Below are 13,864 nucleotides of genomic sequence, written 5' to 3' on the forward strand. Positions count from 1 at the left end.
AAATACAAGACAAAAAAATGATGTTGATGCTGCAGTTTATAAATTATGTTGTATTTTATGCTAGAAATTATGATAATTCCCTGAGAAATGGCAAGCAAAGAGACTACTCTAAATGTGTTGCTCTTGATATCAATAATTTAATGAAGTTTGCAAAGTACTTGTTTTTGTGGGTGCTGAGTAAGCAGAAAATACAGTACTTATTGGAATACCTGTAAGCACCTTTCAGAAACATTACTTCCTGCATTTAAAGAATGCTACGTTTGTAAAATTTTCACAAGAGATGAGCATAATTGATTGATGTATTGATCTTTTTGAAAACACAAGAATCAAAAAGCAATACAGACTTGCTTTGCTGTAACCTGCACATTTTTCTAAATCAATCTGAACCTTTATATTTTTCATGATGCTAACTGAAAAATATTTTGTAATTGGCTACTTTTTTCTAAACATGTAATACATACTACCAAAACAAAAAAATACCGCTTTGACAGTGGATCCTATTCACAAAGCTTTAGCTCTTGAGCTTTTAAAATATATATTTTTAAAGAACATTTCGATAGATCAATACAATCTGATAGTCTTGAACACTTACTTGAATGTCAGTTTTATTTAAAACACCAAAGAGTACTTAACAACAAAACATTCTTCGCAAATTTTGGGAATAGGGCCAGCAGAGGGTAATATGAAATAATACTTCTGGGAATTTATTTGTATTTTTTATAAGGCAATCAAAAACATGTGCAACCACCAGAGGCACAATCAGTCACTCAATCAATCAATCTGTCTGTCTGTCTGTCTGTCTGTCTGTCTGTCTGTCTGTCTGTCTGTCTGTCTGTCTGTCTGTCTATCTATCTATCTATCTGTCTATCCTGATGTACAAAAGAAACGCAACAGTCAATCTAATGGATTTAATCAATATTTTAAACATAGAGATCAAACAAAATAGAAGAAAATGTGAAAAAAATACAGACCAAAGAATTATGATAAGTTTTCAGTATGAAATGTGGCACACACTGTCAAAATGAAAACATTATAAAGTTAGTATCGGGTATGACCTCCCTGAGCATTAACGTAATCCTGGCAGCATTGATGCATAGACCTAATCAGCCTCTGAATAGACTGTGGGATGTTCTGCCACTCTTCCTGTGCAGCTGCAACCAACTGGCAAAGGATGGCTGGCCGCAGTTGTCTTCTGTGGATGGCACTGGCGATTTGGTCCCACGGATTTTCTATTGGACTCAGGTCAGGAGAAAAAGCTGGCCAGGGCAAGACGTTGACATTGTTTTCTTCAAGTCGTGCAATTGTAATCCGAGCACTGTGGGGTCTTGGAATTGTCCTGCTGGAAAAATGGACACTTCCAGATTGGCTTGCAGGAATGTGAAAACTGTTGCCTCAAGGACTTTGTCAATGTATCAATGAGCAGTAAGGTTGCTCTCATTCTGCACCAAATTTCTTCTTGTGTTAAAGGAGATTCCTCCCCACATCATCACACTTCCACTGCCCTACTGGTTGGCTTAAACAACGCAACAGTCAGCATAACGCTCACCACGGTGTGGTAGGCCGGTGTGGTGACCCTCTGCCTTCCAGGATGTGGCCTGTCCCTCACAGAGCAGTCTCCTGGTTTCCCTGGACTGTTGAAAGGAGTGTTGAAGCAGAACATGCCATTCTCCAGGCAAGTTCTCTCATAGACAGGCTGCCTTCAATCATGCAAATAACAACCATGCTATCTTCATTACTCAGGCAGGGCATGGTTGTATATTTCACTGTTCTTGCTTTAATTAAAATCATGTATTTCTGAATAGCTATTTATACTGATTACACTGTGTAACATTTTTTTTTTTTTTTTTTGTTCCTGAGTAGTAAGTGTTATTTCCTAATTGCTTATGCCTCAAAAGTATAGAAAATGGCTATTATTCCCTACAAACTTTGCTTTTGTGACCAGGACAGTGATAAGTATAATTGTAAATCTCGAAAAACTACTCACTTCTAAATCTTTTGTAGTCATCTTTGTATTACTTTAGTATAAATACATGTTAATTTGGATTCATATGTTGTTTTTTGCTGACTTTATGTGAACGAAAAGATACACATTTGCCCATTTTCCCATTGGAAATAGCGATATTTTGAAATATCACTGTCCTGGTCACAAAAGCAAAGTTTGTAGGGAATAATAGCCATGCTCTATACTTTTGAGGCATAAGCAATTAGGAAATAACACTTACTACCCAGGAACAAAAATTGTGTTACATTAGTCAACTCATTTTGGCAATTTTAACTCAACTCAAATACCAAACACTGACCATCTGGCGTTTTCATGAAATCACATGAGCTCAGTATTTTGTTATCCCAAGGAATAATACTACTCAAATAAATGTAAATAACATTATGTATGTGCCCAGTGAGCTATTGGTGTAAAACCTAGACTGTTGCATTTTCATTGAGCATCAGTATATTTATAGTTAGAATATGAAATCTGGGAGCTTTAATATTCCAAATAAAGACCCTTTTAATTTATCTGACTCCTTTGTTTTATTAATATGATTTGTACAAAAAAATCCACATCATGCGTCACATACTTTTTATACACAACCAAACAACATAGCATCTGTATTTGCACAGTGCTTTCAGCGATATCAGGCAAGACTTTTGACGTTATCTAGTTCTGCACATTCACTAGGGTGTCGCATCATGAATTATTAAATCACTGCTTCGTGGTAATACATAATTCCTTATCAATTATTCATGCTAATGTGCATGTAGTTTACTTAATTGCGTTATTGACAATCAAAAGTAATTTCCTGAAAATCCTCAAGGACACAAAATTTAATCAGCCTAACTACTTTACAGATGCAATGCTGTTAAGTATTCTTAATTTGCTGAAGAGTTCTCTTACTTATGTACTTTTCTGGAGGAAACAAGAATTTAATCAAACAGATAGAAGGAAGCGTTAGTGGACAGGTGTACATGGACCCTAGTTATGAAGCATTAGTGCACATGGACTCTAGTTCACGAATTGTAATTGTATAGCTCTGAATAATTTTATTGTAAAAAAAAGGATGATTCAGTAATGAAAGGGAACAACAAATGGCAGTGGAGTTCCTAAAAGTAAATAAATTATGGAACCAACCACTGTTTGTTTCTTGACGTTTTCTCCTGTTGTACAGGAAAGTAAATTATTAATAAGAGCCAGATGGCTCAAGCAATAGGCGACTAGAGATTTATATTGTTACGTTAATGTTTCTCTCTATAATCATTACATAATACAACATACAAGCACAGGAATAGGTAATGATATGTCTTTTTTTTTTTTTTTTTACCTTACTACTCAAATTTGTATCAGAAACATTTTATATTAGATTTAAGCTTCTGTCTGGAAAAAACAAAAAAGCCTTCACTGTATTTAACAGAAATACAGCCACATGTTTGTATACTCTGTATTCTTGGCACATTACACTTGCATTTTAAATAACATAATTGGAATTATGGCATACAAGAAACAAAATAAATATAAGAAGCATTATATTGTTTTCTCACTGAAAGGTTACAGGTAACAGTAGCTGTATAGTTTATATCAGACTGATATCCAAAGATAATATGCTTCTTTAGTCTTTCTTTTGCACTTGTCAGTATAATATGTTGACCATGCGTTTCTTTATAAAAAGTTAGCACTTAGTGCTAACAGCACATAGTGGAAGACTGATCCCTTAGCTGTCAGGGCATTTTGTTTTATACTTTGAAACAATATTGGTTCCTCATATTTTGCTATGGATCAAACATGAGAAAGTGCACTATTACGAAAAGTACATTACATTAAAAATAAATGTGTCCTAATTAAAATAATGCATTGGTTAAATACATAAAAATAAATAAATAAATAAATAATTTGTTAGGTGAAAATAATCCCCAGAGATAAAGCTTCTTTTAATTTAGTAGGAATTAACTGCACAGTGTGAAAATGTAGAAGCAGTAGGGTTCTTTTTTATTATCCACAGAGTAAATTTGATGCATCTTATTGTTCTGATACGTGGATTGAATCTCTCACAAGTTTATTTTCTTTTCCAGCTGTTCCTTGGAGTGGTTTGACTTGTCAGGGCTGTTTTCCTGCGTGGTTTGCTTTGTTGCTGGGACATGGCTGCTGCTTGTGGAAGGGAGGAGGTTGGCTGATTGAAGCACAGCTTCAGAGTGTTCCCGTGCTTTCATCCGCAGCGCTGCCACGCTGGCCGTGCGGTTACTCTGGCATCCATAAGTGGGCAAGAAGGAAAGGCCCATTGGGTCTGGAACACAGCAAGAACAGAGTGGGCTCCCTTAGTGGAAATATATTTAAAAAAAATATGTGTTAGGAGCTATCAATCACTGGTTGGAATCAATAAAAACTTGCCAACAATATAATTGGGGCCTATACCCAAAAAGTATAAACTGAGAAATGTAATATATAATCATGCAATATTCTACCTTAAATATAACAAGTCCTTAAGTAAAATATGACTGAGAGGTGAGGAAAATTATTTATTCCATTCATACCATGCTTATATTTTCCTTGTTTTGTTATCAAACCTCAATTGTTGCAGCACTTTTAAAATCTCCTACATTTTATTAAATACAGATCAAACAGGAAATATGAGGGCTGATGGCTTGATATGTAGAGAACACGCTTACAGGGCAGAAGGTAATACGTGATAAGCTAAGGAAAAAACTAAACCTGCCATTTTTAACAAATAATGGTTGATTAATATCTATAATTCTTTGATGACCCCAAAACTATATTTCTGTACTGAGCATGTATTATAGTTTCTCTACATTGTAATGAAAGTATAATAACAAACTGTGCTGAGCTAAAGTGGCAACAATCACAATAACTTTATACAAAAATACACAACTCAGTTTTCTACATGAAGACAAACATGGAGAGGAATAGATTAATAGAACAAACATATCTACTGATGTACTAAATAAAACAACCTTATCAAGAAATATGTCCCTTGTTTAAAAAAAGAAAGAATAATTTAAAAAATCTTTAATAACATAGAATTTTAAATATCCAGATTACCCACAGATCCTGTCAAGTTATAAACTGTACACTAGCCTTACACTTATGATAAACACCCATACATATATAACTGGTCCACAAAATACCTGCTGGACTGCTGGTAGACATATTGGAATAAAACTAATGTTGCATACAATGCAATGGAAACTATGAACATTCCTACAATAAAACTGACAAAAAATGTCATTGCCTCGAGTTGTCTTCAAATCATGCTAGAGTTGTTTGCACAATATGTTAGGTCATTGGAGTTATAGTTTCATATTCTCTGAAGCCTGTGGCCTATGCCACTGATAACAGAATGCTGCATCATGGGGATAATAGAGATAGTGCAGTTATGTATACTAGGGGAAGGCAGTGAATATTTTAAATATATCATGCGTGTGCAACTCTCACTTACAATCATGTTTATAATATACAGAAACTACAATAGATTTAAGTTTTAGGCTACTATATATACACAAGTTGATATGTTCCCTATCTGTGTATAGCTACTCCGGATTTGTAGTTTATTTTACAGCATAAAAAACACATGGGGTAAACTGAAATCAATAACTCTCATCGACAGTGACCAGAAAGGACAACTGAATTGAAGGAAACTGCATTCTGTTGACTTTTACAGAGCCTACATTATCATCTCCCAAACAGGACATATATAAACAGGCTTAGGCTTTTTGTTTTCTATTGCACTTACCTTTTAAGGTAGCAACTTGGGAAAGTGCTTGAGCATATGTAGCTGTATTGAGAAGTGTGCCAGGCAAGCAGGACTGGAAGAACGGACCACCGGGACCAACTGACCTGTTTAAACTAAAAACAAACAAAAAAAAGGTCAGTTTCTTAATATAAACGTTAACTACAAACCAGAAACTGACATTATTTATGATACATTGTACATACCTTTGTTGTATCTCCAAATGCTCCTTTTTATTCCTAGCCTGGTCGATTGGGGAAGGTGAATTCAAATTTCTAACGGAGGGCGTGCCGTCATTTAACTGTTCCTTACCGCCCTCGTGGTCCGAACTGCCTCTTTCCGTCTTCCTCCATTTGGCCCTCCTATTCTGGAACCACACCTAAAAAACAACTTGTCTAGTTTAATATTTCTCATTGTGGACCTAAGCTAACTTAAAATATGGAACTGAGAGCAAGGCTATTCTGGTCTCCTGGTCACTTGACCAGTGTTTGAGTCTGTTAGATTAAATACAAAACATCATGATAAATTAAATGTTGTTCTAGACACCATTATATTTTTTACACTTTTCTTTAATTGAGAGGACCTTTCTTCTTCTTCTTCTTCTTCTTCTTCTTCTTCTTCTTCTTCTTCTTCTTCTTCTTCTTCTTCTTCTTCTTCTTCTGTTTCTTCTTTAAAACTTCTGATACTTAAATGCTGAGCATATGCAGGGCAGTTCTTGTATCTTAATTGAATGAAGGTCACTGGCTATAACAACATTTAATTGAGCAATTTTTCATTATCATATTTTAATGACTTCCCAATGACAGTTCCCCTGCTTCTGTGAAAGAAGCATGATGAAGTCGTTTATTCCCTATTTAGTGATTGTTTGACAACATCAGATTCGATTAAGACTGTGCTTTCTAACACATTAATCATATTTGAATGGGGGCCATAATGAAAACATACCTTCCCAGATTCTCCTGTTATTGTATCTATCTAAATAAAATAGATAACATTCACTCAACATAATAAACGGCAACGGTTTACAGGCAGAAAAAAAGAAAAAAAAAACAATATTCAGACTTTAATTGTCTCAACACTATCTCACCCCTGCACCTTCCAGCGAGAAGTCACGATCTTTCCCTTTTGAATGGTCTGTAATTGCCCCATTTATCTCAATTTGCTGTTCGGTCTTAAGGCAGCAACAGCCAATTGACACTTAAAAAGAAGGTCTACACACTACAACAAAAAGAACATTTATTTTCTAATAATAATGTATGTTTAATATCTCTGCATGCTCCCACCGATTCGTGTTCAGATTTAATAATACGAATCGCGTAATCCGATTAGAGGGAAATAATTTGTTTACAATCCCTAATTTACAGCTGCGAATTCCATTATCTCTCTGCAGTCGTTGGTTTTAAGCGATAGTAAGATGACCCAGGGGAATAAAAGGCAAACTATTACATTTCTTACAATTAAATCTGCGCTTGCACCAAAACCCAAAAGCAAATGTGGAAAGCAGGAAATTACATATAGGACACACAGAATTTAATTAGATGTGACCATGTTTATACTATAGCAAATCGTCTGCAGAATAAGTAGACTAGATAATATACAGTTGTCTTTTGCTGTTCTGCAATACTGAAAAGTAGAAAATATATAAGCTCTAAAACTGAGCCTAAACATGTTCTTGAACATTTGTTATTGTTCTATGAACTGAAAAACATTATTATTATTATTATTATTATTATTATTATTATTATTATTATTATTATTATTATTATTAGTAGTAGTAGTAGTAGTCATAATATGTGAAAGTTTAAAACCTATCTACAGCTTTAAGATTATCTCCCTTTTTTCCCAAAGCACTGAAATGGATGTGAGTTGATGTAATTTAGTACCTTAGAGACGCGGACAAATTAGTGTAGAACATTATCACTGGTTAATTATGAATGACCGATTAATCAACCTAATCTAATATTCCACATTATGTCGATGTTATTAAAATGCATCATGAAAATGACAAATATTATTCATATAGTTTCTCTGGCCAACTGTGAACTCAACATTCCAAATGTCAAAAAGTTTGCCAGTTTAGATTTGGGATATTTATTTACAGTAGGCTACTGAACAGCAGTTTTTACCTGGACTCTTGCTTCTGTGAGGTTGATTTTCATCGCCAACTCTTCTCTCGTGAAAACATCTGGGTAGTGTGTCTGTGCAAATATTGCTTCTAATGCTTCTAACTATTAAACAAACACAAAGTCACAATTATGCTATAAGATTGCATCGTACTGGATGAAAAGAGAACAATGGTTTCTTTATAGAAACCTTAAACAGCTTTTTTTTTTCGACAGTTCTGAGTTGATTCATTCTAACAAGCCTTTACCTTCCTCACTCCTCACGATCTCATTTTCACTCATTCACTCGGCTTTAGACGAAGACACCTTGCACGGTAATTCTGTAGTTTCATGATTAACCCTTATGAGGCCTACTCTGTTTTTACTGTGATGTACCATACAGTTTGTATCACTATTGAAAGTTTTAACTTATCAGGCTTTCATTATTCTTTACTACTTGACATAGGTTCGCAAAAGCATACCAAACATAATTGGATGACTATTATGCCCAAATGCCAAAATAAATAGTTTGGATAGCAATGTCACAGCTTGTACCTGCTGTAAAGTAAATGTTGTCCTGTTTCTCCGTTGTTTCCTGCGTAGGAAACCATCATCGAAGTCGCCCGTGGCGTGGTTTGCGAAACTGCTGGTGTTTACTGAAGGGTATATGGAGAGCACACATGTACAATTGTTACATTACAAAATGTGTTGTTTTATAATTGAAAAATACGATAATTACATCTCACGAAGGTCCTGACAGTAGGCTAACGGGGAAAATATATTTGTGCATTGCAAATAATAAAATCTGAAGCTCTTATCAAATATTAATTTACCCTATATTAAAACATTCCAACAGCAGAAATTAGCACTATTTGTTTATTTGTTGTGTGTTTGTTTGTTTGTTTGTCATAGTGGAAAGGTTAAAAAAGTGGTATGTTTATACTAATAAAACTAGCTTCAGTTATTATGAAGTAGGCCTGTTGTGGTAAATTCATGCATTTTAGGTTAAAACATGCACATTGTATTTATATATAGTCCTAGTGTTTATTACCGGTTTCCCTTAAGCATATGGCATCATATGGTCACTTCTCTTTTCTTGAAAAATGCTTTCAGTATAACATAAAAGATTTATATAAACTGCAGTTTAGCAAAGGAAGGAGCGTGACCACATTTAACTGTCGATTAGACCCATGACAACAAACATCTGTGACAAAAAAAAAAAAAAAAAAAAAAAAAAAAAAACCTTCATAGCCTGGAGCAAATGTAAGAGGTTCGCCCACAAAAGGGAGGCAGGTGGCAAAATGCAAGTTTAAAAAAAACAAAAAAAAAAAAAAAAAAAACAATCAGTTTCTCTATCGTAAGAGCTCACTATTAGCGTAATATGTTTGAATAATGTACATCAATTGCAAGCCTGTATGTTGTTTGCACACGCATTGACATTTGGAGTTTAAATTGATAATTAAATGCAAATATTAAATAAGTTATTTAAAAAAGACAGGACATATAATCATTTTATAGTGCGTCTTTCATAGAGGTCCATCACAAAACGCTTTACAAGATACTAGGGTGTGTGAACTATGCATCAGCTGCAGAGTCACTTACAACAACGTCTCACCCCAAAGACGGAGCACGAGGAGGTTAAGTGACTTGTTCATGGTCACACAATGAGTTAATGGCTGAGCTGGGATTTGAAGCGGGTACTTGCTGGACCTTACAGCCTCCTGCCTGGACCACACAGCCTCGTATGTTGTTGAGTTTAACTTATTTACGTTTAGATTAAATTAAATGACAAGCGGTTTAAAATATCTACAATACTACATTTATAAGTACTTTATTATTGCATGATAAAGGGAAACACACTAGTTACAGTTAAGTTAAGAAATGATTGCTGTTTGCATGGTAAAGGATATAGATAACTGCATAATACAAGGTCAGATGTTTCTGCAAAAAAAAAAAAAAAGAAAACAAAAAGAAAGACACCACTGGAACATATACAAAACTAAACTACTTACAGGTATTATTCCGGCAGCATTCACCGTCTAATTGTGGAGGACAATGGAAATAGAACATTGTAGTTTACTTCGATGAAACTGTGTAACCAATGGCACTCGTAACCCTTATTTAACTCTGAAAGACATGTAACATGTACAAGAGTTACAGTACAGTGCAATATTACAATGTAATATGTTTCCGTATGCTAGTACAATAAATCAAAAAGCTAACGAATTGTCAATAATCAGAAGAAAAAAAAAATCGTATTATTATACAGGTAGGTAAATTCAACTGTTGTTATTTATTACAATTAAAATTTATTTAATGAAGTGTCCTAAACTTTAATGTTTGGGACAGTACAAACATGCATTTTACAATTGCAATTCATTGTTGACAAAAAATCCTGCATTACCATAAATATTATGAGTCATACCTTTCTGTTGGCAGAACTGGATTACCACCGAGTTAATCTTGAGCAGATGTAAACAGCTACTGTGTTACTGCCAAAGACGAGAGTATATGTGTGTGTGTGAGAGAGAGAGAGAGAGAGAGAGAGAGAGAGAGAGAGAGAGAGAGAGAGAGAGAGAGAGAGAGAGAGAGAGAGAGAGAGAGAGAGAGAGAGAGAGAGCGAGCCCAACCCTGGAAGTGACCAGATGTCTTTATATCTGTCTACACGCTCTGCCTCTCAGCACTTGCCTTTATAATCTCACGCATAAATGGCCTTAATCTGATTATTTCCAGCATTGTGTTTTGTGAGTGACTTGTATAGGTCCATTGGGCTTTCCAAACCACTCACGTGGTTCAAAACGTCAAAGACTTAAAACATCTATGCAGTATTTATTTTCACATATTTGCTTTGATACGGGCTGTATTGTGATCCCCAGAGCCTAAGCATTCACGCCCCGTGGACAGTCGCCTTGCATAGGGAGATATTTTTTCATAAGTCATCACCAAAACTTCTGTATTTTTTAAATGTATAATCATATCCATAATTGCACATTAGACGGGTTAGAGGGTCCAGTTTACACAAGGCTTCCGTTTCTAAGCGGCAGTACAACCAAATTTTGATTTTGTTCACAGCAAGGGGTCCGTGGATTTATGCTCGCTTCCGCCGCAAATGTATTGCTGCGGGACCCTTTGAAATACTTTTAAAACGCATCAGAGACACAGAGGAAAGAGATCGCCGTTTATGTGCGTGTGAAAATTAGGCTCTAAGTACCAGCTGATATTTTCAAGTCGAGGGCGGGATTGGAAATCACATAAACTGTAAAAAAAGCAAGTATAATGGTGCATAATTGGTTCTCTAACAGCATTACACAAGGATAATAGCCTGTTACGACCCGCTGCACTATTAAGTGCTTCCCTGGCGTAATGCCTTTATGATATTGGGGGGGGGGGGGGTATAATGATATTCTGGTTATTAAATGCATGTAATTAATTTATGCAACACTGAAAATAAAGTTGGTATTATGACCTCGGCAAGATGCATCAGAAGATTGAAATCAGACAACTGTTGATAACGTTTTGTCTAGACATATTTAAAGGACTGTTTGTTTTTTGGACAGACTTCAGAAGTTGCATATTTTATAAATCTCTAGTGCAGGGAAGTTTACAGAAATATGTGAACCTTAAAGGGCCAGTAGACCTTTGGTAGATATACAGCAATTACCTATACTAATTGTGTGGAAAGGGGTAAGACATTTTTAAATAGATCTATTGTATTTTGTTAGGTGTTGCTGCGTGAGTGTTTTTGGTAAAAAATAACCTACCCTCATTTTTTAAAAATATAAACTATAGTGTAGGACTTAATTCTAGTTTAATCAATCTTTCTGTATTAAGGCACTGGCAGCCACAAACGTGTCAAGTAACATTGTTTAGTATTAAGTGTAGTTATTGTATTGTAACATTGTAAATCTCGTTGGAATATGCGTATGGACGTTTAAAAGTTGCACACGATAATGTGTTGTTTGATGTTATGAATCTTAGTAAAAATAAACGTATCACTGTATTTCCAAATGTTTAAGAATTATATTTTAAACATATTGTTTAATAATATACTTTAGAAACTCGCAAAAAACATCGGTTACCAAAATTAAAAAAAAAAAAAAAAAGTTACCAAAACCTGTTTCTTTGTCATTTCCAGTTTACAACTATTTCATATTTGACATTTCAAGCACAACGCTAGATATTTAAAAGCACGTTTTCAACACCCATACGTTGTGAAAGTGAAGTTTAAACAACGGAGTACAAGGTATACCTGGGCCTACAGTAACCAATAGTTGTTTAACAAGCAAACAAACAAACAAACAAAAAAGAAAAAAAACATCACTTTATACCAACACGAACACGATGACGTCTAACTTGATTTAAGTTTTTCAGCACCCTGGCCAGCTCCAGCGAGTCACGCAGAGTATTTTGTGTTTATGAGAAGAAATCCTCCGATTTGATTCGGTCGGTGTTATTTATGACTTTGTGTACTCTTAACCTGCAACGTGACTGGGTTAAATTTATCCTAGACCTTCTACGGTAGGTTAAATCATAATTTTAATTGACTTCAGACATGGTTCATTAATTGTTCTCCGGTTTCCTGTAACACCTACGTTGCTATTTGCATGTCTGCATAACAATATAGATATTTTCTTTCATTAAAGTTTTTGTTTTGTTCAACTGGTTCGTGAAAGTAACTGGTATAAGCAGTTACGTCAGTGGCATTCTTTCATTTAAATAACAGATATATCATGAGATAGGCCTACTGTTATTTTGGGTGAACTATTTCAGTTTTGCAGATCGTAAAAACTACCCCTGTCGAACCATCTAGATGTAGAAGCAATATTAAAATACTCTGTCTGAATCTTTAATTTAGTACACCTTTGTATTAGATCCAGGGTTAACCCTGTTGTTTCTTGAGTGACACCAGTATGACTCTGACAAACTGGGCCCTTGGTTTGCAAAAGGGCATAAATGTATCTTTAAGACACATGGGATGATCTGTAAATCTGCCACATGATGGAGAATACCCATTTACAGAAGCCATGTGTAGTGCATTTGGTGTCCATGTATAACCTATTAAATGCAAAATGATCAATAATGATAATTTTAATCTTTTGATCAGACTGCCATATATATATATATATATATATATATATATATATATATATATATATAGCATATATATATATTGGGGGAGGGTGGGGGGTGGGGGTACCCCCCTCCATCGGAGGTGATCAGTAGGTTTTAATAAGGTGAAACTGTGTTTGTATAAAGCATGTTTTTATAATTGCATTAACAGATAAACAGACTCTTTACTACAATACTTTGCAAATTAGATACCATGTGTAATGAACATACTCTCAGATTAATGCATTCAAATTGATGTACTTGCTATATTTTTTTTTTATAGCTATACTTTATAACAGGACATACAAAATTATTTAGTTTCACAGAGATACAGTACTGTTCTTTTATTAAAACCAGGAATGCTAGACCTATATAAGGTTTGTGGTGCTCATGATATTGTTTTCAAAAGTATATATATATATATATATATATATATATATCTAATATATATATATAGATATTATATATATATATGATAATACTAATTTTTGCGTCATAGCTAGCAATTGATTAAAAAAGCATACATGACAACAAAAAAAGGAAAAACAAGAAATCAAGTCAGGTAGAAATTGTTATTTTCAAGCTCATTTTTCTAAATTAACAAACACTTCTAATTACAGTCTTGTTATACAGTATTGAAATTTGAAATATTTCAAAAAAAAACTTTCTCTACAAAAGACAATTTAAACATTTAAATTATCACTAAATTAAAATGTACAAAAATGACTCAGGTTTTTTTTTTTAATTTTTACATTTTTTATTATTATAGTTATTGATACAGCTGCCGTACATTTTTAAACACATTTCTAAAAAAAAAAAAAAAAAAAAAAAAAAATGAACATGACCAGTTATATATTTAACAAAAATAAAGTCATAAACTGTACATTTTAAATAAGGATTAAAAAATAATAGAAATAC

At 34.2% G+C, this 13,864-nt stretch overlaps 1 protein-coding gene across 2 annotated transcripts; it reads right to left on the minus strand.

Annotated features, from left to right (window-relative positions):
- Window positions 1–2,239: 2,239 nt before the first annotated feature.
- On the minus strand, window positions 2,240–10,377 carry LOC121325843 (dorsal root ganglia homeobox protein-like). Of its 2 annotated transcripts, none has more exons than XM_041268935.1 (7): window positions 10,263–10,377; window positions 9,850–9,964; window positions 8,393–8,493; window positions 7,862–7,963; window positions 5,942–6,114; window positions 5,739–5,851; window positions 2,240–4,274 (listed from the first exon to the last, which is right to left on the minus strand). In XM_041268935.1, exons 2-7 carry the CDS (start codon window positions 9,905–9,907, stop codon window positions 4,039–4,041), a joined length of 783 nt encoding a protein of 260 aa, XP_041124869.1. In that variant the 5' UTR covers window positions 9,908–9,964; window positions 10,263–10,377; the 3' UTR covers window positions 2,240–4,038. The 2 variants fall into 2 exon arrangements, with proteins under 2 accessions (XP_041124869.1, XP_041124868.1); XM_041268934.1 differs by having other exon boundaries at window positions 2,240–4,304.
- Window positions 10,378–13,864: the final 3,487 nt, after the last annotated feature.

Source organism: Polyodon spathula, chromosome 13 (genome assembly GCF_017654505.1).
Source record: "Polyodon spathula isolate WHYD16114869_AA chromosome 13, ASM1765450v1, whole genome shotgun sequence".
Lineage (NCBI taxonomy): Eukaryota > Metazoa > Chordata > Actinopteri > Acipenseriformes > Polyodontidae > Polyodon > Polyodon spathula.